The 23,329-nt window shown below is 42.1% G+C and overlaps 1 protein-coding gene across 2 annotated transcripts in view; it reads left to right on the top strand.

Moving 5' to 3' along the window:
• CPM (carboxypeptidase M) overlaps positions 1-23,329 on the top strand; it is a 224,544-nt gene that overhangs the window by 3,896 nt on the left and 197,319 nt on the right. For both annotated transcript variants that reach the window (XR_014225138.1, XM_082253363.1), the window contains exon 2: positions 4,616-4,775. Coding sequence is in view for 1 of the 2 variants with exons in the window: in XM_082253363.1 (XP_082109489.1) it covers positions 4,616-4,775 (160 nt within the window). In the remaining variant the exon portion in view is untranslated. The remainder of the gene's footprint in view (positions 1-4,615; positions 4,776-23,329) is intronic.

The raw sequence follows: 23,329 nt of genomic DNA, 5'->3' as shown, positions 1-23,329 counted from the left end.
TACTGCATAAAGCAATGATATTTCTGAGGCTTTCCTGGGTTTCCTGCACCCTGGGGGGTTCCCTACCCTAACACAGACCTGGCTCCTCAGTGTCCTTCAGCACCTTCTGTTTCTCGGAACATTGGTTTTTGTGTCTACTCTAGTGCCCTTTTCTGGTATCCCCGTTGTGGGATGTTCAGATGACCTTTCCCTGAAGAAGGTAAACTTTATGGATCCTCACAGAACCCTTTTGAAAGTCTTAACTCCTGCTAACTTTGACTAGATACCACCTCGCAGGTGTCTATCTCTGGTAACTATTGGTCACTAGCAGGCGGCGCTGTTAATCCTAAAACCTGGCTAAGACTGCATCCATCATGATTGGGGTCTCAACCTTGTGCACTCTTGTGCACATTTCTTTGGAAGAAATGTAAAGCTGGCAATAGATGGATCGGTTTCTTTCATTAGCCAGTCGGTTGCATAAAAAAAGAACTGATTTACCTCTCCACGCAATTGTGGTGGATGGAGGAATCTTCCCTCCTGTGATATTGCTAACAGCGGGGACTGTCAGAATATACTGATTAGCGTTGCTTTTAAATTAAATCTGTTTTCAGGAACTTACAGAAAATTGGCCAGATCAAGTATATAAATACGCCTGGCATGGTGCAAAAGTGGCGGGAATTGTATATTAGTCGTTTAATGCCTGTAAAATGTCTGTGTGCATGAACCCTAAAACATTGACAAGTGTTCTGAACCCTGTATGCACTGTATCCTAAACATTCGATAAAAGTTGTAGGTGGAGTTAGGCTTTAATTATTTCAAATACCTAAGAATATAGAATTGTGAAATATGAATGGTTGGGCTTACTTAGTACAACCTTTCATAGGTATCCAATGTGCATACACTAAATACAAAACAAATATGTGATAGCGCTGCCCAATTAATAAAAATCTAAGTTAAGTATACATAAAACAACATTACTACAAACAAAGATAATAAAGTGCTGGTGCTAACAATCAATAGAAAAATGCTGGTATTAATTCAACCTCGACTTACCATACATTATATATGGCTAATTATCCCTTCCTAGTCAGTTCACTCACCCGTTTTTTGGAATCGTGGAACAACTCTATGATCTCTTGGTGGGGCCGCATCTACGCGACTCAGAAGACCCTTCTCCTGAAACTTCTGTACGCTTTCCGAGTCCTTCCTTTTTCAGTCCCCCCACATATCTTGCGTTCTTTGTAATGTCATATTCTTAAATTTGTCTGGAGTTCGACAAGACCGAGATTGAATCAGTCGTTGCTATACAAACAGAAGTGTGCAGGTGGTTTGGGAGTTCCAAATTTGATACACTACTATAAAGCAGTGCAAATTGCACCTCTGATACAGCTATATGCTGGTGAGTCGTCTCCTTTGTGTACATGCACTGATCTAGTGGATGCGAACCCTGTTACGTTATCGTCACTCTTATGGCTGCCCGCTCAATTTCATCCTAAGCCTTTAATCCCCATGTTGTCTCATTCGCTAGCAATTTGGGATTCGATTAAATATCCCGCAGGGTTGCTTTCACCTCACCTACCTCTTTTGGAGGTTTTCAATTGCCCATGGTTTCTTCCAGGTTTGGATTACCCTCACAGCTTTTATTGGTGGGGTTCTAAAGGCCTGGCAATAGTATATACACTTATCAGCAGCTTCAGGAGATATATGAAGCTCCTGCCTGAGAGAGATACCGTTATATTCAAATTTGCCACTTGCTAGACTCCCTGGTTAGAAATTATGACAGTTCCCGACCTTTGACTGCGTTTGAAACCAGATGCTGTTCTCAACCGACTACTCGGGGCCTAGTTTCGTTGCTTTATTCTTCTCTTCTGGGAGCCTGTAATACTCAAGCCCCCTCCTACTGTGCAAGATGGGAGGCAGATTTAGGAGCCCTTCAATCCCCTGAGGACTGGTTCAAGATGTGGGAGGCCTTTTTCGGTCCTCCCGTAACATTATTGCGCTAGAGCAGGAGTTCCCAAACTGTGCGTCGGGACCCACTGGTGGGTCGCGAGCTGCGTTTGAGTGGGTCGCGCTGAGCCGGAAATCACTGAGAGAGGGGGCCTGCTTAAATTGCGCTGTGCGAGCCCACACAAATTACAAAGAGCCAGAGCAGTCAAATCGCGATGGATTCAGGACCCCACCCAAGCAGTTTACGGAGGCTGGTCTGCATTTCCCACGAGGAGGATACTTGCATCAGTGAGTACGTATGTGGGCTGTCATGTAGGATATGTTCATGGGGTGCAGAGCCAGCTCCTCGGTCCTGCTGGCAGCAGCGGTGTTGGCTAGACTGGTGGCAGTATTCTATCAGCTATAGCAGGCAGAGACGGCAGCCTCGGTGTCATAGGAGGACCAGGTGTCCCGGCGGTGTCAGGAGTTCATGGCAGCTTATGTGACCCCAGTAGAGGATCTGAAGGAGAAGAGCCAGGACACCAAGACCAGCATAGAGCTCCTCATCATGGAGACTCTGGGTGAGGCGTGCTGGGCCCTGGAGAGGGCAAACAGGGGCTTCACCTTCATTGTGGACCGCTGGGAGAGGAAGGAGGGTGAGTACCATATAGCCTGCTGATCACTGTGCTGGTTTCTGACCTCTCACTTTGAATATCTGGCAAGTGTATTCAATAATAAATTGAAAAGTAGTAAATTGATATTTTTAATTTAACATCCCCCTCCCTTTAAAATATGCATTATTATTATTATTATTATTTGCATTTCCATAGCCCCAACAAATTCTGTAGCGCTTTACAATATTCAGTTACAAGCAAGTTGGTCCCAAAATATAACTGTACTCAGAAGTGGGTCTCGGCCCAAAAAAGTTTGGGAAGCCCTGCACTAGAGAATTTATTCAGAATTATGTTCAGATGTTATTACACCCCAGTGAGAATTGGAAAATACCTTTTTAAGTATCCAGCGTTGTGTTTTCAGAGTTGTTCTGATCAGGGCGATACAAAGCACATATGGTGGGCATATCCCAAAGTTAAAATGCTGTAGATCTGGGTTTACGCTTTGGTCAATATGCTCTTTCATTCTAATATACGCAAGGACCCGTGGGAAGCTCTACTTCATAACCCCATCTTGGAGTTAAAGCGGAGTTCCACTAGTTTTTGTGTTTATTAAAGTCAGCACCTGCAAAAAGTGTAGCTGCTGACTTTTAATAAACACACACTCACCTGTCCCACGATCCTGTGATGTGGCGCCGAAAGCCTCACTCCTCTCCCTCTCCTCTCGGCGGCGTTGGCATCTCTAGTGTGGGCACTCGGCTGGGACAGCTTGCGACTTCACAGCCAGGTGCGCACTGCGCATGCACGAGTTGCGCTGCGCATCCTGAATGGCCAGGCAATCTTCTGGGACTGTGACGTGTCCCAGAAGATTGCAGGAAGGAAGTTAGAGAGGAGAACTTCTGCTGGAGCCACCTAGGTGGCCCGAGTGGAAGTGGGAGCAGGTACCTGTCAAATCTAGGTACCCCCCCCCAAAAAAAAAAAAATGATATGCCAAATGTGGCATGTCAGGGGGTCAGGAGTATTTAAAGTGGAAGTTCCACTTTTGGGTGGAGCTCTGCTTTGACAAAACGTGAATGTATCTTGGAAACACACAATTTGATGACTACTAAACAAACCATTGCAAAGGCATGGAAAGCACCTCTCCTCTCCTTTGAGGAGGTGAAGCGACCGTTGCATAGTACGTTGACAAACAAGAAGCTTATGGCGATACTCGCGGACACTAGGGACAAATTTCATAAAATTTGCCAACCTTGGTTGGGCCAGTTTCTAGCGATGAGCCCGCCTTCTTGCTTTTTGGACTTATAGGAAATGTTGTTGAGCCCACTGATGGTGGCGGGGCTTTTTTTCTCTTTCATGACTCTTTTCTTCTTGGTCTTGTGAACATTGTGGAGCCACTTTAGAAGGGGAATCGTATTGCTTTAAAGGAGCCTTAGCATCAGATATTATCCCTATTTAATCCCTTGTTGGTCTATGATGGAGGTGAGTATGCACTGCACCTGGTGAATGGAGCACAGGCTATGGAGTTGAGAAACACTGTGTTTTAATGTATGAAGCACACTATTGACTAAGAGACTCTTTATTTGTGCACAAAGAAGAACTACTACTGAGTAGTATTTCAAGTATTTCAAGTGGACTTTCCTTTGTGTCATTTGCACATTTATTGTACTACCGCACTTTTTCTTTTGATTGTTAGCACCAGCACTTTATTATCTTTGTGTGTAGTAATGTTATTTTATGTATACTTAATTTCGATTTTTTGAAATTGGGCAGCGCTATCACATATTTATTTTGTATTACTGTGGATGTGGGAACATTAGTGTGGATGTGGGAACACATTAGATTAGGTGATAACAGCAGCCACATGTTTGCTTTAATACTAGGTGGCAGGGCACAACCACTTTGGGTTTTTACAATGAGCATACACTGTTCTGCTAATCTCAGGTAACGTCTGTGGTTTAGGGACAGGTTAGAATGTCAGAAAATCTTTTCTTTTCTCAGAAAGTGATACTCCTCATTTTGATAACCACATTTGAAAAATGTACAAGTAGTATATGTGAAAACTATATTTGCTTATACATCCTCATTTCTCTATAAAGCAGTTGCTGATGACCGTTGCGTGCCTGGGTTTTCTAGCCCTTTCTGAGCAAAGCCTGGATTTTACCTATCATCACACTCAACAAATGGAAAGCATATTAAAAGACTTCAATGCAAAATATCCAAGTATAACTAATCTCTACAGCATTGGGAAATCTGTGCAAGGTAATATCAGTAATGTTAAACTTTTTCTAAAAAATGTGTACTGAAATTGTTTGCTTTAGAATTTAAAGGCTCAGTCCTGGTGGACTTAATGGCCAACTGGCTTCTTTTATTTCTTGAGAAATCTAGTAGATATCTTCATATTATTATTTCCAGATTTTCTCCAACTCATCTCCCACTTCTCTTGCATTTCAAATAAATAAGAATCCAAATGGGCACCCTGTTATAATTATTGTGGTGTACAGAGCTCCCAACCAGAGTCCCAGGAAAACATAGGAATCTTTTTTATTAAAAACTATTTTCTGTAAACAGCACAAAAATGAGCAGCAAACAATCTTTGCCACACTCAAATCATTCATTAATTTCAGTACATAAGGAACAAAAGTGGGGGGGGGGGGGGGGGGAGCGAATCGGGGGAAGCGAAGGGGGAAGAGTGGAAAAAAGGAGAAAAAGAGTGCGTAAAATAGAGAAGATAAGAAGGTGAGTCCATCCGGGGATCTTCTACCAGCTGTTCTTAAAGCCAGCACCAACATAAGAATCTTTTAACCGCTTGCCGACCGCCGCACGAACATATACTGCGGCGGTCAGCCCCTCACAGGCAGAGTGACGTATCGGTACGTCACTAGCCTGGGAGGGTCTGGGGAGCGAGCGGTCACGGACCCCCCCGCGCGTGTGACCGGCAGACCCGATGTCCGCTGGTCACTCGGCGATCGGCGAGGGAGAGGGAGAAAGGCAGGCAGCTTGTGTAAACAAGCTGCCTGTCAGTTCTCCCTGTGTAGAAACACTTATCATACGGTTCTACTATGCAGAACCGTTGATCAGTGTAACTACACCTCAAGCCACAGCCAATCACAGTTAGAATCACGCCCCTAGGGACACACACAGCCCCTCCCTCTCAAATAAAGTTAACCCCTTCACTGCCAGTGTATTTTTACAGTAACAGTGCATATATATAGCACTGATTACTGTAGAAATGTCACTGGTAGCCCCAAAAGTGTCAAAAATGTCAGTCAAGGGTCCGATCTGTCCGCCGCAATGTCGCAGTACCGCAAAAAAAATCGCAGATCGCCGCCATTACGCGTTAAAAAAAAAACAAGAAAAATGACAAAAATCTTTCCCTTTGTTAGTAAACGCGATAACTTTTGCGCAAACCAATCAAAATACGCTTTTTGCGATTTTTTTTACCAAACATATGTAGCATAAAACAAATTGGCCGAAAATTTTAAAAAATTTTGATTTTTACTTTTTTTTTGGGGGAATTTCATATAAAAAAATGTGAAAAATATTGTTATTTTTGCAAAATTGACGCTCTTTTTTTGTTTATAGCGCGTGATCAAAAAATCGCACAGGTGATCAAATACCGCCAAAAGAAAGCTCTGTTTGTGGGAAAAAAAGGACGTCAAATTCGTTTAGGTACAGCGTCGCACGACCGCGCAATTGTCCGTTAAAATCACGCAGTGCCGAATCGCAAAATACCCCCTGGTCAGGAAGGGGGTAAAATCTTCCGGGGCTTAAGTGGTTAAGCTAGAGATACACTGTAGCCTGCCATCAGACAAAAACTGGCATCACTTTTGGGTGTACTCATTCATTCACTGTTGCGTTTGCCTGTTACAAATATTAATGCCAATTTACAAAACTTTGAGTTTGAAATATAACTATTAACTCTTATTATAAAAGGTGCCTAGGGGTGAAAAGTCATTTCCCATAGTCATGCAAATTATTTCTAAATTATTCACCTAATTGTAGGCTTCCTAGGTATAAACACAGTTAGGTATGGATAAGGCTGCTGGAGGGCATTTTTCTTCCTCTGACACTCGTACACTGTAAATGGATGTGTTCTAAATTGCAGATAATAAAGAGCAGTACTTTATTCAGTACTAATTTCCAAATTAATTCATAGATATTTTTTTACATGTAGGTCCTATAGTGCAATCTGCTTTGATCTTTGATGTCATGTTCAGTCCTATGGTCAGCATGTGTTCACTGTCAAAGGGCACTTGAGAGTTTGTGATCCTAGCCAGCCGTTCCTGCAAATCTGACTAGAGGTGATAGTGTAAAGTAGGTTATAGACACTTGTTTTCAGCTTTTAGTTGATATATTTTAAGGGTCTGTATATGGAAAATTAACTCCAGAGATTACGGGAACAGAACGTTGAGATCACGGGATTACCTTGGGTGTCGTAAGGACAGTAAGCGAGAGAGGGAATCGCCCTAACTGAGAACCTTAAATTAATTGGGAGCTAACATTTTTTAAATAAAAAACATGTTGTACTTACCTTCTATGTGCCCTGGTATTGCACAGAGTGGCCCCAAACCTCCTCTTTTGGGTTCCCCTGTTGGTGTTCTAGGCTTCTCCTTTTCTCAGTGCACCCTCATAGGAAGCCGCTATGAAGGCTTACCTGTGGGCTCTCTCCCGAGTCTGGCTGTGTACAGTCATTGACACACTTAGCATGGCTTGGTCCCACCCCTCTGCCCCATTCTAACAGGATATGATTGACAGCAGCAGGAGCCAGTGGTTCTCACTGCCTCAGAAAAGCCTATGAGAACAGAAAGAGGGGAGAGAGCCAGTACCGATAGGAAAAGCGCTGGGTTGGGTGAGTGCACAGGTAAGTATTAAAATAATAGTAATAATATAGTAGGATGGTAAGGCGGCAATACTATTACTGGGACATTTTTTGCCTTAACCACTTCAGCTCTGGAAGGTTTTACCCCCTTAATGACCAGGCCATTTTTTGCGATTCGGCGCTGACTCACTTTAACTAATAATTGCGCGGTCGTGCGATGCTGTACCCAAATACAATTGATGTCCTTTTTTCCCACAAATAGAGCTTTCTTTTGGTGGTATTTGATCACCTCTGCGATTTTTGGATTTTACGCTATAAACAAAAAAGCGTCAAATTTGAAAAAAACATAATATTTTTTACTTTTTGCTATAAAACATTCCCAATAAAACTTAAAAAAATAAATTTTTTTTATCAGTTTAGACCAATTTGTATTCTGCAACATATTTTTGGTAAAAAAAAAATCACAAAAAGCGTATTTTAATTGGTTTGCGCAAAAGTTATAGCGCTTACAAACTACACGATAGATTTTTGGACTTTTTTTTTTGTTTGTTTTTTTTAGTAATGGCGGTGATCAGCGATTTTTAGTGGGACTGCGACATTGCGGCGGACAGATTGAACCCCTAACTGACATTTTTTACACTTTTTGGGGACCAGTGACATTAATACAGAATTTATTGCTAAAAATATGCACTGTTACTGTATAAATTACATTGGTAGGGAAGTGGTTAATACTGGAGGTGTATAAAGGGGTTAAAGGTATGCCTATTTGTGCTTACTTACTGTGGGGGGGGGGCTGAGTGATAGGCACAGAGAGATCAGTGTTTCAGCTTAGCTCTCTGTGCCTGTGTGACAGAAGAGCCTCATGCTTTGTTTACATAGGCAGGTGGCTCTTCTATCAGTTTCTGTGAAGATCGCAGGAGGCCAGCGGCGATTGTGCCCGCTCCTCCCGCGGTCTTGCTGCCGTTGTGTCTAATCACAGCGGGAGCGCAACTCCTGAGACCGCGTGTATATAATCAAATAGATCTACCACAGTAAATCTGCGTGGGGCAGTCGGCAAGTGGTTAAAGTGGATGGAAACCCTCTCCTAAACCCAGTGAAGTGAACAATCTCTGATTCACAGAGATAAAATAAATCTCCATATATATGTTTTCTTTGTATATCTGCTGTCTTCAGCTTTATATACTGTTTAGAAAGTATACATCGTGCTAGATCTTTTTCTTCCTGTTTCAGCTGTGGGAGTGGAGTCTTGGCATACACTGTGTGACAGCTGATTGGAGAGAAGGCACACACCCCCACTCCACATAGGCAGAGGAACGAAGAAACTTGCAGAGCTGTGCTGTGAATAGACAAGCTCTCTGCTTATCTTTCTCTAAGTCCCTTCCCCGACACAAATATTCAGCTGCTTTTATCTCCCATGTCGGTAAACTTGTCAGAAGTTATCATGCTGATAACAGAGGAACAAAGCAGCATAAAGACACAGAACTTAGGGCTTTGGAGAATGATAAGTAAACACTACAGTTATATGTGCCCAGATCAAGTTTCATGAATCAGGTTTACTTCCACTTTAATCCAGAGAATGCATCAAGGTAAAACATGTCTAGCCTTTAGAACCACTTTAAACTAAATGGGGTAAATTCCACTTAATTCCTGCCTGGTGCTGATCTTTAAAAAGTCAAAGAATAATATTGAATGTGCTGCCATCCGCAACATACTATCAGCTGAATTTTTTTTGTTCTGTCTAATGAACTGCTGAAAGGTAAAATCGGATTGGCTGTAATGGGTAAATGTGCTTGTTCTTTCTAATGTAAACTGCTGAAAGGTAAACTCTGATTGGCTGTAATGGGTAAATGTGCTTGTTTTGTCTAATGTAAACTGCTGAAAGGTAAACTCTGATTGGCTGTAATGGGTAAATGTGCTTGTTTTGTCTAATGTAAACTGCTGAAAGGTAAACTCTGATTGGCTGTAATGGGTAAATGTGCTTGTTTTGTCTAAAGTAAACTGCTAAAAGGTAAAATCTGATTGGCCGTAATGGGTCATTGTGCTTGGAACCTTATCATTGTTGTTTGCTTGTATCTGCCATCTTCAGCCAGGAGACAGGCAATGTGTAATGTTTACTTACGAATAACATGTATACAGAATTTACCTATCAAATAGATGAATTTGGTAAACTGAACTCTGATTGTCAGTTTGCATATTTGTTTTACTGGCTGCATTGTCTTCTGAAATTAAACTTTGAGTTATGTATGCTTTTTCCATCCTACTTCACACTTCCACCTTCTTTGTTACCCAGGTACATAACCAGTACCATATCTTGCACATCTGACAACCAGGGCGATACATCAAAATACATCAAAATGAATTTCATTATTAATCATAAGCTAATTTCTGCTCAGATTTCACTGCATAAGTAGTAAATAATACAGTTACTTACCTCAAGGCACTGCAGGCACCTGGGGCTTGGTCTTCTACACACTGATATATTCTTACAAGCAGTAATACTATAGTTGCCAACATCTAAAACTAATTAGGAGGAGCACCTTGAAGCTTTTAGAAAAATGAAATCGGACACTTGTGGATGTGGCCATACAGTAGGAATGGCCAACCAAGTGGGTGTTGCTTCATGATTTATGACTTGTAGTTTAGCATCTTTCCCTTTTTGCTTTGCTATGTTTTAGGCAAGATAGGGCCTGTGAGAACACTGAAGATTAAATGGGAGTAAAAATGGTCACATCATTGGTGTCAGCAATAATAACTGCCAGAATTGATGTCAGCGGCTGCAATAATGACCCCAGCAGTTCAGTGATTGTACTTAACTGAGCATGCAATCCCACATGGCTACTTCTCTCCCTGACAGGCTGGAAATATATATCAGCGATGGTTGATGCACCTTGGCATGCATGGTGCCTCCACACATGATTTAGATCTAAAAAAAGCCACAGAGGTTAAGTCTTCTAAATTGTCAGGATGAATCAAAACTTGGCTTGATAACAGGTTGTGCCAATGTTAGTTCTGTAAGTTAGCGGCTAGCCCAGCCTGGGGGAAAGGGTAAGTTATGCAAGTTCAGTTCCAGCTTGTTTTTGGTCCCAGCCAGCCCACGTGTGCTATAAAAAGGGGGCGGGCTGAGATACAGGGTCTTTTGATGGTTCTGTTTCTGGTCTCGGCTCGTGGTATCGGCACTACAGCGTTTTGCATTTCTTTGGAGGCACCAGGATTTTCAGAAGACATCCAAGTTATGGAGGATACCATGATGGGCTATCACCTCATGGATGTATGCCTGGGCAGCCACACTAATGTAGTTAGGGCTAGGAAATAGACATTGTTCGTACTCCACCGTAATGTTGAAGTTTCACCAGTAAAGTTACATTTACTGTTCTAAACTTGGTCTGAACTTATTCAAAGTAGTGCATGTTGGTTCTGGTGTATCTAAAGAACCAGGGTCTGTTAAACATAAAGAGGTTTGAAACAACACCACTACAGCAGGTTTAACTCAGCAAAACAAGGAGAAGAAGTGTAGTTGCTAAGAGTAAGCAAGTGCAAGTTCAAAACACAAAGCAACCAGTCCTTAGGTGTGGTACCTAGTGAAGTGACAAGTCCTCCAGTAGCAAGGGGGTCGATATTCTGGCTCCGTACCTAGCTCACTGTATCCAATAGCAACTGGAACCCGAAAACTCATTATGGAAATCTATGACCTGGTCACGAGGAACCGGAATGTGCTTCTCGCGGGTCCCTATTCTGTTACTGGGATTGCGGTAACAGAGGTACCCTGGACTAGTGGAGTGGGCGTAGGCTCAACAGGCCCCTCCAAATGCAAAATCTACTAAAGTTACAGTGTGTAGTGACATGGGACAGCACTTTTCAGAGAAATTCTGCACTTTAAAGCGTAACTCCACTTTTGTTGAGAAAAAAACATTCCCCTTTAGGTGATCTTTGTACATTGCAGGGATTTTAACAAACCTTGTTGCAGATTCCTACCATTTGTTATTCTGAAGAAATCATTGTTTGTTCCTCTGTGCTGAGTGGGTCAAATGGGAGTGGTTTCATAATTATCTATCAGCTGTGGCAGCTGCAGGGCTTTAGTGAGGAAAGCTGCTGGGCCTGCATCCCTTTAGACGTGTTCCTATTGGGAGTATCTCACCAAAATACAATTTTTGTTGCAGAGGATGCCAGAAATCTGACTTGTATCTTAGGCATGCATCACACAAGCAGGAAATTATGTTTCTGGGGTGTGGTCAGTACACATTCTGTGTACAGAACACCTCGAGGTAGCCATATTGCATTTTTAGAACATTACAACAGGTGCAGATTGAAAAATGAATTTTTAATAACATTCAATTACAATATGATTTGTGTCGCAATTGTATACGCTATATTATTTTTTCTTTATTTGCTGATTTTTTTTTCTCCACGAAAATAATGCACACAGTGAAGGCTCATCTAAAGTCAGTGAACTGCTTTAATGTTAGATTTTTGGTTTCCGGCATTGATGAATGGTACCTCCATGTGATTGGTACCTCCACGTGCAGGGCGAGGTAGGCCCCACCCAGAAGCTACCATAAGCGTGACCGCTGGAGTGAATCTGTATAGCAAAAGGTTAGACAACAATAGGGTTATTTACTAAAGGAGTTGAGACTCTTCACACAATAAATTGTGGGACTATTCACTTCAGTTATCCAGTCATGGGAAAAGCAAATTCCCATTTACTTATTTCAACTGCACATGGTTGGAAAATTGAAGGGCTAATTCATATAATTTATTATTTAAAGTTTCTCAATGTCTTTAGTAAATCAGCCTGACTATCATTTTAAGAGGAACTTTGCCATACTTAGGTTAAACTAAATTCCCTCTATGTAATTATTGTCCCTGTTTGGCATTAAAAAAAATACTTACTAGTAGTACATGGAGTCCAGCATTGAAGGCCCCTTGAACCTCCTTTAGGGAAAGGGAGCCTTGACTGCTGGAAGCATGGCGTCACCCTGGGTGTGAACCTAAAAGAGTTCAGTAGCTCCCTTGGGATTGGCTACAAAGACCTGAGGTGACTGGGTGGAGCCTGAACTCTAGGAAAAGGTTACGCTGGGGCACATCCAACTGCTCTGATGAGATTCAGTTGAGTTGCCCACCCCCGCCCGTTGTGATGTTTTGTCACCGCTTTATTGGCGGTTTTGACCTTGACAGCAATTGATGTAGCTTTGGCAATGCCCTCAAGTTAAATTCTGGGGTCAGTCTAATGTCTGTCTGGCACTGATGGTAAGGACAGGCCTCTTAGACTATGTAAGTTTATGTTTTATGGGTGCTCTTTGACTGGCATTGTAGGGTGCTCACAGTATAACCGTGACTGGCACTGTTGTTTGGTACATTTGGAAAGTTGTTACTTTTGCAAAGTTCAATAAAGCTGTGGCCTTGCCCTATTTCCAACTTATTCAGCTTCTGTGTCTTTTTGGGGGGGCAAGGTATTGGTTTATTAGCTGCTCATAAATGAGCCTATGCTTCTCAGCAGTCATGTCTTCCTTTGCAGCTGAAGTTCTCCTTGCACTGCTCTGTTTCCATGTCCATGATATTTTCATCAGGAAATATCCAGTGTGTATGCAGACATGGCGCTGATCTCTGCCAATTATTTCAGACCTAAAAGAGCATCTAGAGGAAGACACACTAAGGAGTGACTAATGGATGTGGAGGAATATCAAGCCAGTATTGAGGGAGGCATGAAGACATGAAGGCTTTTGCTCTAGTAGTTGTATTACCAATGATGTGATAATATCTACAAAAAACAGCAGTACAGGTGGTCCCCGGGTTACAAACATCCAACTTACAAATAGAGGATGACAACAGGAAGTGAGGAGAAATCTACCCTTAGGAAGGGAAATTCACTCCTGAAGGAGCTCTCATGGGGGGAAAAGGTTTCTCCACTGAAGCTTTATCACCAATCCTTGTTTCCACAACAACCCAAAATTTTCAAAATCCAGTAGTCATAGGGACAGAAAGTGAGGTGAAATCTTCTGAACAGGGGTACAGACAGCAAAACAAATGGTGCAGTGGTGTTAACCCTTTCCTATGCTATCCAAAAAAATTAAAAATGATTCTTTTGGCTGGAGTGGCACTTAAAAAATGTACCTGTTCCGACTTACAAACAATTTCATTATAAGAACAAACCTACAGTCCCTATCATGTTTGTAACCCTGGGACCGCCCATAGTGGGAAACAGAGATGATAACACCCCTTGCCTCCTAAAGGTTAAAATATGTGTATACATAGGTATAATTAGGAAAAAAACAGATGCAGTTGATTTAGAGCCGGTTCACACTGGGGCAACTTCAAAGCCGCCCGACTCTAAAGCCGCCCCCTGCAGCACGACTTCAGCATGGCTTGCAAACAACTTCTTTAATAGAAGTCAATGCAAGCCGCTCTGAAGTTGCCCCCAAGTAGTGCAGGAACCTTTTTCGACTTGATTCGCTCTGATTAGAACGGTTCCATTGCACTGAATGGAGCGCGACTTGTCAGGTGACTAAGTCGCCTGACAAGTCGCCCCAGTGTGAACCGGCTCTTAGTGTTAGCAGTATAATTTGAAAAAAACAAAACAAAAACATGCCTATGCTATATCATTGTGTGAAATAAATAGAGCCACAAACAAAGGGCTTCAAAGTGACATTGCATGTCACGAGTGGTATGCAGTCTAAGTTCCTCTTAACTGGTGATGTTACTGGTTACTCCTATTTCTGCTGTGTGTGTAAGTATGACATTTACAGTATATACATTACGCAAATACAAGCCCAGTGTGTTGCGAAATTCTACTGTGGTATTCACAAGGAAAAGAATCAGGTTAAAGGCCTGGTATGTTTGTTAGAGCCGGTTGTGTTTTGGTGTCTCTGTTGCCTATAGATTACACATGAGGAAAGTGAAGAAATAAGTGAATGAGCAGCTGTGATTACATAGTGATGTTATGCTGGTAAGTGAGGAGCAAGAGGAGTTTGTATGAGTTCTCTGTAAGGCAGGCCATAGACGGTGCAAATTTCTTTCCTGCAACCACGGGTTGGAGAAAACAAATTTCCACGATTCCCCCATCAACACAGACAATATTGACAGGGGAATCCCTCCTGCCGAGCAATTGTCTTCTTCTGGGAGGGGGAGCTGTGCCCGTCTGAAGAAGATAGTGAATATCGCTAGCCAGTGCCATCTTAAGAGCCTTATAGGCCCCTGGGCAATGCAGTGCACTGGGGCCCCCTGCCTACACAATCACCCACCAGAATATACTACAAGAGAGTACAACTACCTGGAGTATATACCTTACTATTTACATATTACAGGGAACACTATATACTACAAGAGACTCTTGTAGTATATAGGATTCCCTGTAATATGTATATAGTAAGGTATATCCTCCAGGTAGTAGTTGTACTCTCTTGTAGTATATAGCGTTCCCTGTAATGTGTATATAGTTTACGATCCTAGATTTTTAGATGCAGACAGGTGTAGTCGTGAAAAAAGGTGTATGGTCAAAGAGGTTCATACTCTAAGATTGATGCAGACACATACAGTCAGAGACATATGCAGCCACAGAGATTTGGCATCTTGCATTCTGGATGCAGACAGATGCATGTAATAAAGGAAGAGGGGGGACGAGGAGGGGATATATCCTACATCCTACAGGGGAGGGGGGGAGATGGCTTTTCTGATCAATGCATCGGAATTGTCAAGACAAAGACAGTAGTCAAACAGCAGTAAGCCAGAATCGCTCACCAGTGCACAATGTACTTGCTGCTTTAGAAAGGACAGTGGGCATAGTGTACAGACACCAGTATATATAGCATCCGGGCCATAGGATGTCTGTATAAGGCAGTGTATATGTGCTAGGCGTACATTAAGAGGACTTTTGATTCCCACCTAAAGAGGCTAATATCTGAGTGTAAGGGGGGTGGGGAGACCACCTTCCAGCATATATACATATCTAATAGTTTCAGTACCTTTCTTGGATCCTGAGCAGATTATAGGTCTCAGGGGGCCACGCTTAAGGGTAGATCCCCCAGTTGTCAGCATGTTGCAGTGTGCTACAGGGTGGAACGCACGCTATCCACCTCGGAAGCATGTGTGCGTTCCACCTCTATCTCATTGTGGTCTATCGCTGTATGTGCTTCGTCACCGGGCCCGCCCATGTAGGCGGGGCTGGTGCTCGCTGGTTCTCTGTGTGTGTGTGTGAAGACACACACAGAGGCGTGGAACGCATCTCCTGCGTTTCAACAGTTCTTCCTGTCAGAGGAGCGTTGCGATCTGCCCGCCCAAGACCAAGACGAATGCAGGAACAGCCTCTGCCTGCTGCTCGTGAATGCGTTCCTGGAGAAAGTCAATTAGCCGTGGCAGCCTTACCTTTACAACGGCTGCTCAGCTGCACAGATGGGAGGAGGTGGGTGGAGGCGGAGCCAGTCGGGACTCGGGTCGAGACGAAGGGAGGAGAGGAGGACGAGCCGACGAGGAGGAGGATCCTCCTCCGAGTCCTCCGCTGCGGCGCCGTGCATCCTGGGTCTGCACTGCTAACGTCACTGGTTGCTAGATGCCAGTCGGGCTGGCCTTAGCAACCAGTGTGCACTGCAGTGCAGACTCAAGCCACGGCCGCCGCAATAAGCAATAAGGGGGGGGCCGGGCAGGCGGACAACATAATGGGGGCCCTAGACCACCAGGGACATGCCACCATCCATGTGGGGCCCCTTGGCAAGTGGGGCCCCCGGGCAACCGCCGGGCATGCCCAGTGGAAAAGACGGCCCTGTCGCTAGCAGCTATAGCAGCCACTTCCGATAATCACAAGCGAATCCGGCAGGCTGGTTGTACCCAAGTTGATCGATCAATCAACTTGGTACATTCAGCCTGCCCATTAACCACTTACAGACCGCCCACCGTGTATTTATGTCGGTCCTTTGACGTTAATTACCGGGGTTATGGCAGCTATCTGCCTATTTTTAAAAACTGCAGGCGGTCCGCTTTAACATAGGGGGATCACCGTTATGGGCGGCAGTGTTAATTTCGTCGACGAAAACTGACTAAAACGTTTTCGTCTACAAAATTAACACAATTTTAGTCGACTAAAATACGACTAAAACTAAAATGGCATTTTAGTCTTAAGACTAAAATACGACTAAAACTAAAATGGCATTTAGGTCAAAAGACTATAACAAAAACTAAATCGAAATTTGCTGCCAAAATTAACACTGGTGCATGCTCAAAGCTTAATACCATAAATAATAACATATTTGATTTTTCACTCCAGGACCAGCAGTAGTAGATGACTAAAATGAGTTTTAGTCGACTAAAATGTACTGGAGTTTTAGTCGACTAAATATGACTAAAACTAAAACACTTGCAGAAGACTAAAATGGGACTAAAACTAAAATGCCATTTTAGTCCTAAGACTAAGACTAAAACTAAATTGAAATTTGCTGCCAAAATTAACACTGATGGGCAGCTGGAGAAGTGACTCCCCCCCCCCCCCCCCGCTTCCTGGTCGTTTTCCCCGCTTACCGGACCCAACAGTAGCAGGGAAAACTATCCGGTCCGCTGTCCCCTCAGGCAGGAAGTCCAGTGAGGGCAAGATGGCCCTCACTTGACTCTATGGCCTTGGAGGACCAGAGCGACGTCAAACGTCGCTTCCTAGCAACAGATTTAAAGAGCACATTTTTTTCATCATGAACAAAAATTACTTTTTTTTTTTTTTTTTTTTTATTGTAGATGTGAGATCTGAGGTCTTTTTTACTCCAAATCTCACATTAAAGAGGTCCTGTCATGCTTACTTCTATTACAAGGGATGTTTACATTCCTTACAATAGGAATAAAAGCGATCAAAACTTTTTTTTTTTTTTTAATTGTGTAAAAATAAAGATAAAATAAATAGGAAAGAAAATGAAAGCACCCCGCATACGCAAGTCGCGCCCACATTTTTAAACGATGTTCAAACCATACATATGAGGTATCGCCGCAATCATTTGAGCCCTAGACCTCCTCTGTAACTCTAAACCGGTTACCTGTAGAAATTTTGAAAATGTTGCCTATGGGGATTTTTAAGTACCAATGTTTGTCGCCATTCCACAAGCGTGTGCAATTTTAAAGCATGACGTGTTAGGTATCTATTTACTCGGCATAACATTATCTTTCACATTATAGAAAAAAATTGGGCTAACTTTACTGTTTTCTTATTTTTTAATTAAAAAAAGTGAATTTGTTCCCAAAAAAATTGTGTTTGTAAGACCGATGCGCAAATACAGTGTGATAAAAAATATTGCAACGATCTCCATTTTATTCTCTAGGGTCTATGCTAAAAAATATATATAATGTTTTCTAAATAATTTTCTAGCAAAAAAAAAAAAAAAATGATTTTAACTTGTTAACAACAAGTGTCAGAAAAAGGCCTGGTCCAGAAGTGGTTAATGGTTAGAATTCCTGCTGAACTGACCAAGATTCGAACCGAACCATGTATGGCCGGCCTCAGAGAGCAGGAATTATGTTATATGTGTAAGGGATCCTTTGCAGTTGGAGAGTACATTTTATCCAGGAGATAGAGCATGAAGGGTCAGAGGTCCCAACAGTTACTATTTGACAGTTTCAAAGTTCACTTGAGATAGGTTAGATAGGGAGAAGTTCCACTTTCCTTTTTGCCTCAGTAATAGGTTCTCTAACCATGAAATGTATCATCTTCACCGACCCAGCCTGGGGGAAAAATGTTAATTCAAGAAGTGTTCCTCCAAGTCAGAACACAGCTCCACAAAGGAGGACTGTGAGTAATTAAGAATGTATGGCAGCTACAGAAAAGGAGAAAGAAATGAGTACATTATGATGTCAGTGCCTGAGTCCATTTTCAATTAATTTATGATAAGAATATATTTGCTTTAGAAAACGCAAATACTTTTTTGTACAGCACACGTTTTGGTTTCCTTGCCTTCCTACTGTACTATGAAGAGTACCTGTATTAACCACTTTACCACCGGAGGATTTTCCTGCTAAAAGACCAGGGGTTATTTTGCGATTTTTTACTGCGTGACTTTAACGGACAATCGCGCGGTCGTGCGACGCTGTACCTAAACGAATTTCACGTCCTTTTTTTCCCACAAACAGAGCTTTCTTTTGGTGGTATTTGATCACCTGTGCGATTTTTTGATCACGCGCTATAAACAAAAAAAGAGCGTAATTTTTGCAAAAACAACAATATTTTTCACTTTTTTTTATATGAAATTCCCCCAAAAAAAATGTAAAAATCAAAATTTTTTAAAATTTTCGGCCAATTTGTTTTACGCTACCTATGTTTGGTAAAAAAAATCGCAAAAAGCGTATTTTGATTGGTTTGCGCAAAAGTTATTGCGTTTACTAACAAAGGGAAAGATTTTTGTCATTTTTGGTGTTTTTTTTTTTAACGAGTAATGGCGGCGATCTGCGATTTTTTTTGCGGTACTGCGACATTGCGGCGGACAGATCGGACCCTTGACTGACATTTTTGACACTTTTGGGGGTACCAGTGACATTACTGCAGTAATCAGTGCTATATATATGCACTGTTACTGCAAAAATGACACTGGCAGGGAAGGGGTTAACAGTATTGGACAGGGAGGGGTTAAGTGTGTCCTAGGGGCGTGATTCTAACTGTGTAGGGATAGGTCTACTAGTGTAAAAACAAAGATCAACAGTTCTACATAGTAGAACTGTTTGATCTTCACTTTTACACAGGGAGAACTGACAGGTGGCTTGTTTACACAAGCCGCTCTGTCTTTCTCCCGCTGTAGCGGCGATCGTAGTGTGACCGGCGGACATCGGGTCCGCCAGTCACACTCCCGCACTCCTCCGTGAACGAGCCGAGGCGGGCGCGCGCCTCGGCGGGCGCGCGCCCGCCCGCTATTGGCTCTGGAAGGAGTGACAGGCGAGCGACGTAGACCTACGTCACTCTGCCTGGCCGGGGCCGACTGCCGCAGTAAATATACTGTGCGCAGTCGGCAAGCGGTTAAAGTGATTGTAAAGGATTTTTTTTTTTAATAGCAAACATGTTGTACTTACCTGCTCTGGGCAATGGAGTTGCACAGAGTGGCCCCAAACCTCATCTTCTTTTGCAAGTGCCCCCATAGCAAGGCACTCGTAGTGGCTCATTTCCAAGCCGCACTGCCTGCATCCATAGGTACACACAGAGTGGCTCGGCCCCGCCCCCCAGCTCTCTCGTCACGGGATTTGATTCACAGCAGCAGGAGCCAATGGTTGCCTCAGCAAAGCCTGTGAGAGCTGGCAGAGAAGACAGGACCGCTCCAGACGGGCACAGGGCTGGAGGTAAGTATGCAGGGGGGGGGGGGGGATATACTGATACTTAAACATTTTGTACCTTCCCTGCAGGGAATGCTTTAAGATAAAAATGTTTAGGCTTTAGAACCACTATAAAAGTGAAGGGATAAGCTGAGAATATGGCAATGATGGCAGCAACATGTCTCAAGAAAGTTGGGACAGAGCAACAAAAAGCTAGCAAAGTAAGTGGTACTAACAGGGAAGATCTGGAAGAAAATTTTGCAACTAATTTAGGTCAGTAACATCATTGGGTATAAAAAGGGCATCTTAGAGAGTCAATGTATCTCAGTTTTCAGATGTTTACAGTGTTGTTAAAAGAAGAGGGGATGCGACATCATAGTAAACATGACCCTATCCTAACTTTTTTGAGACGTGTTACTGCCATCAATTTTAAAATTACCTTATTTTGGTGGAGGATTTGTTGGAGGATTAATGCCCCATCGTTGGTGTTGTGGAAGGAATTATGCACCATTATTGGTGTCAATGGGAGGAATTATGACCCCCTGTTGGTTTCTGTGGACGGAATGGTACATCCTTGTTGGTTTCATTGGAGGAGAATAACACCTCATATCAGTGGGAGAGAGAGTGCCTCAAGAGCCAGATATAAACCAGCAAAGGGCAGCAGTTTGGAATTGCCAACCAAGTGGTTGTTGCTTTATGATTTATGACTTGTAGTTTAGCATCTTTCCCTTTTTGCTTTGCTATGTTTTAGGTAAGATAGGACCTGGGAGAACACTGAAGATTAAATGGGAGTAAAAATGGTCACATCATTGGTGTCAGTGGCAGCAATAATAGCTGCCAGAATTAGTGTCAGTGGCTGCAATAATAACCCCAGCACTGGTGTTCAGTGGTTGTACTTACCTGAGCATGCAATCCCACATGGCTGCTTCTCTCCCTGTCAGGCTGGATATATACATCAGCAATGGCTGATACTGTATGGCCACGTACTAAAACATCAATTTCCCGTACCTCCGGGGTTTTTTTTCAGTGGGAACGTGGGGGAAAGCAGTTCCAGCACCTCCAGCACTGAATGTATGTAATAGCAAGGGGTGTGGGATTGTGCTGGAGGGTCTATTGATGCTGGCTGCTGGGGGATCTATTGTCACTGTTGGGGATCTGTTTTTTTATGTGAGGGTCTGTTGCTGCTGGTGGGGGATCTATTGTTGCTGGGGATCTTATGATGAGGGTAGGGATCTACTGTTAAGGTAGAGGTCTATTGTTGTTGACTACTGGAGGGTATAATGATGCTGGCTGCTAGAAGAGCCGTTGTTGCTACGGGGGGACGGGGGGGGGGGTCTAATGATGCTGGGGTGGATCTTTCATTGCTGGGTGTGGTATTTTGTTGTGGGTGGGAGGTGGGTAGGGGGTGGAACCAAGGGACAGTGCTCAGAGGTGGGTAGGGGACGGAGACAAGGTGTGATTTAGAAGAGGGAGGAATTCCTGCACCTATTCTTTGAGAAAAAAAGCCCTGCGTACCGCCATTATACATAGCTAGATTCCTCCTACGTGCTATTTTGTGGATCCTTTTATTTTTGAACCCCTTTCCAACCAATTACTAGTTTTCCTGCTCACCTTCAGCATATCTTTCACTACTTTTACCTTCAAAAAAGATTATTACAAAAGTACTTTTAACTTTATAAACCTAAACTTGCTAGAAACACCAGATTGAAGGGATAAAACAAATCCCCTGAACCCCACTGTTCAGTGACTCTTTAAACAAAGACAGTTTTTTTATGGCTAGAGTAAAGTAACTCCTATATGAAATCACCCTTAAATACTGAGTTTAATAGTCTCATATTTTGGTGAAGATTTTGCAAAACTGCAGCTGTTTTTTTCCATTATTTCATGTCATCATCCTGTTTCCTGTTTCAATTTGCTGCTAGGAAATTATGCAAAAATGGTCTCTAATGAATAAAGTATTATCAGTTATGTAAGTAGATGTTTTTATTCTTCAGAAAAGGGTAAAATATGACCCCAGCGCAACCCCAGTCCAGCCTTACTGAGCATCTTTTACCCAGCCTAAATATATAAATACAGATAAAACACGAAATACAAATTCAGTATCACATTTGTTGATTAAATCATGAGATTGTAAGCTCTCACAAGCAAGCCTAACTCTCTTGTATTAAATTCTATTGTAACTTTACTGCCTATCTTGGCGCTATATAAATCCTGGATAATAATAATAGACGTTAAATCTCTGCAGTAGTTAATTGTAAAATAATAAAACTAGTGTCAGTATCACAATATGATGATATTTTGACCTCTCTTTGCATATATTATGCTTTGACTAAAGTGGGGTACACACTATTAGAAAATTGGGCCAATGATCCTTGTTTCACAGCAAATCAGAACCGATGAATGAAAATTCGTATGAAAATTCTCATGCGAGAAAGGCTTTTTTTTTTGCTGTTTATTGTTTCTGATCAAACGCAGTCTTTCTTTTCTGATTTTTCTTGTACAAAAATCGTACCAAAATGGTACACATTAAACGAAAATTGTTCGTTTTTTTCCCGTACGAGAAACATTTTGGAGTTTTTCCCTTCAATCATTTTCGTACGAAAATTCAGAATCGGCTGTAGAAAGTTGTGTAAACACTATACGAAAATCGTACAAAAATTCAAAATCGGCTGTAGAAAAAAGTTGTGTAAACACTATACGAAAATCGTACAAAAATTCAGAATCGGCTGTAGAAAGTTGTGTACACACTATACGAAAATCGTACGAAAATTCAGAATCGGGTGTAGAAAGTTGTGTAAACACTATACGAAAATCGTAAGAAAATTCAGAATCGGCTGTAGAAAGTTGTGTAAGCACTATACGAAAATCGTACGAAAATTCAGAATCGGGTGTAGAAAGTTGTGTACACACTATACGAAAATGGTAAGAAAATTCAGAATCGGCTGTAGAAAGTTGTGTAAACACTATACGAAAATCGTACGAAAATTCAGAATCGGGTGTAGAAAGTTGTGTACACACTATACGAAAATCGTACGAAAATTCAGAATCGGCTGTAGAAAGTTGTTTACACACTATACGAAAATCGTACGAAAATTCAGAATCGGCTGTAGAAAGTTGTTTACACACTATACGAAAATCGTACGAAAATTCAGAATCGGCTGTAGAAAGTTGTGTACACACTATACGAAAATCGTACGAAAATTTGGAATCGGCTGTAGAAAGTTGTGGACACACTATACGAAAATCGTACGAAAATTCAGAATCAGCTGTAGAAAGTTGTGGACACACTATACGAAAATCGTACGAAAATTCAGAATCGGCTGTAGAAAGTTGTGGACACACTATACAAAAATCGTACAATAATTAAATTATCATTTTTTGAAACAGATGAGGCTTTCTTTTGGTGGTAATTAATCACCACTGAGGTTTTTTTTTTTTTTTTTTTTTTTGCTATATAAACAAAAAAATACTTAAAATTTTTAAAAAATGAATTTCTGTTATATAAGTTTGCAAATAAATAACCTTTCATCATAAAATTAGGCCAAAATGTATTCTGATATATCATTTCTTTGGTAAAAATAACCCAAATCTGTGTACATTTTTTTAGTCTGTGTGAAAACTAGAGTCTACAAACTATGGTATACAATGGATATAGAAAAGAATCACCCCCCTTTAAAATGATCACATTTTGTTGCTTTGCAACCTGAAATGAAGATAGACACAGTTTTAGTTTTTATCC

The sequence above is a fragment of the Pelophylax lessonae genome, assembly GCF_965119305.1.
Source record: "Pelophylax lessonae genome assembly, chromosome: 4".
NCBI lineage: Eukaryota > Metazoa > Chordata > Amphibia > Anura > Ranidae > Pelophylax > Pelophylax lessonae.
This window is presented reverse-complemented; position numbering and strand designations above follow the sequence as displayed.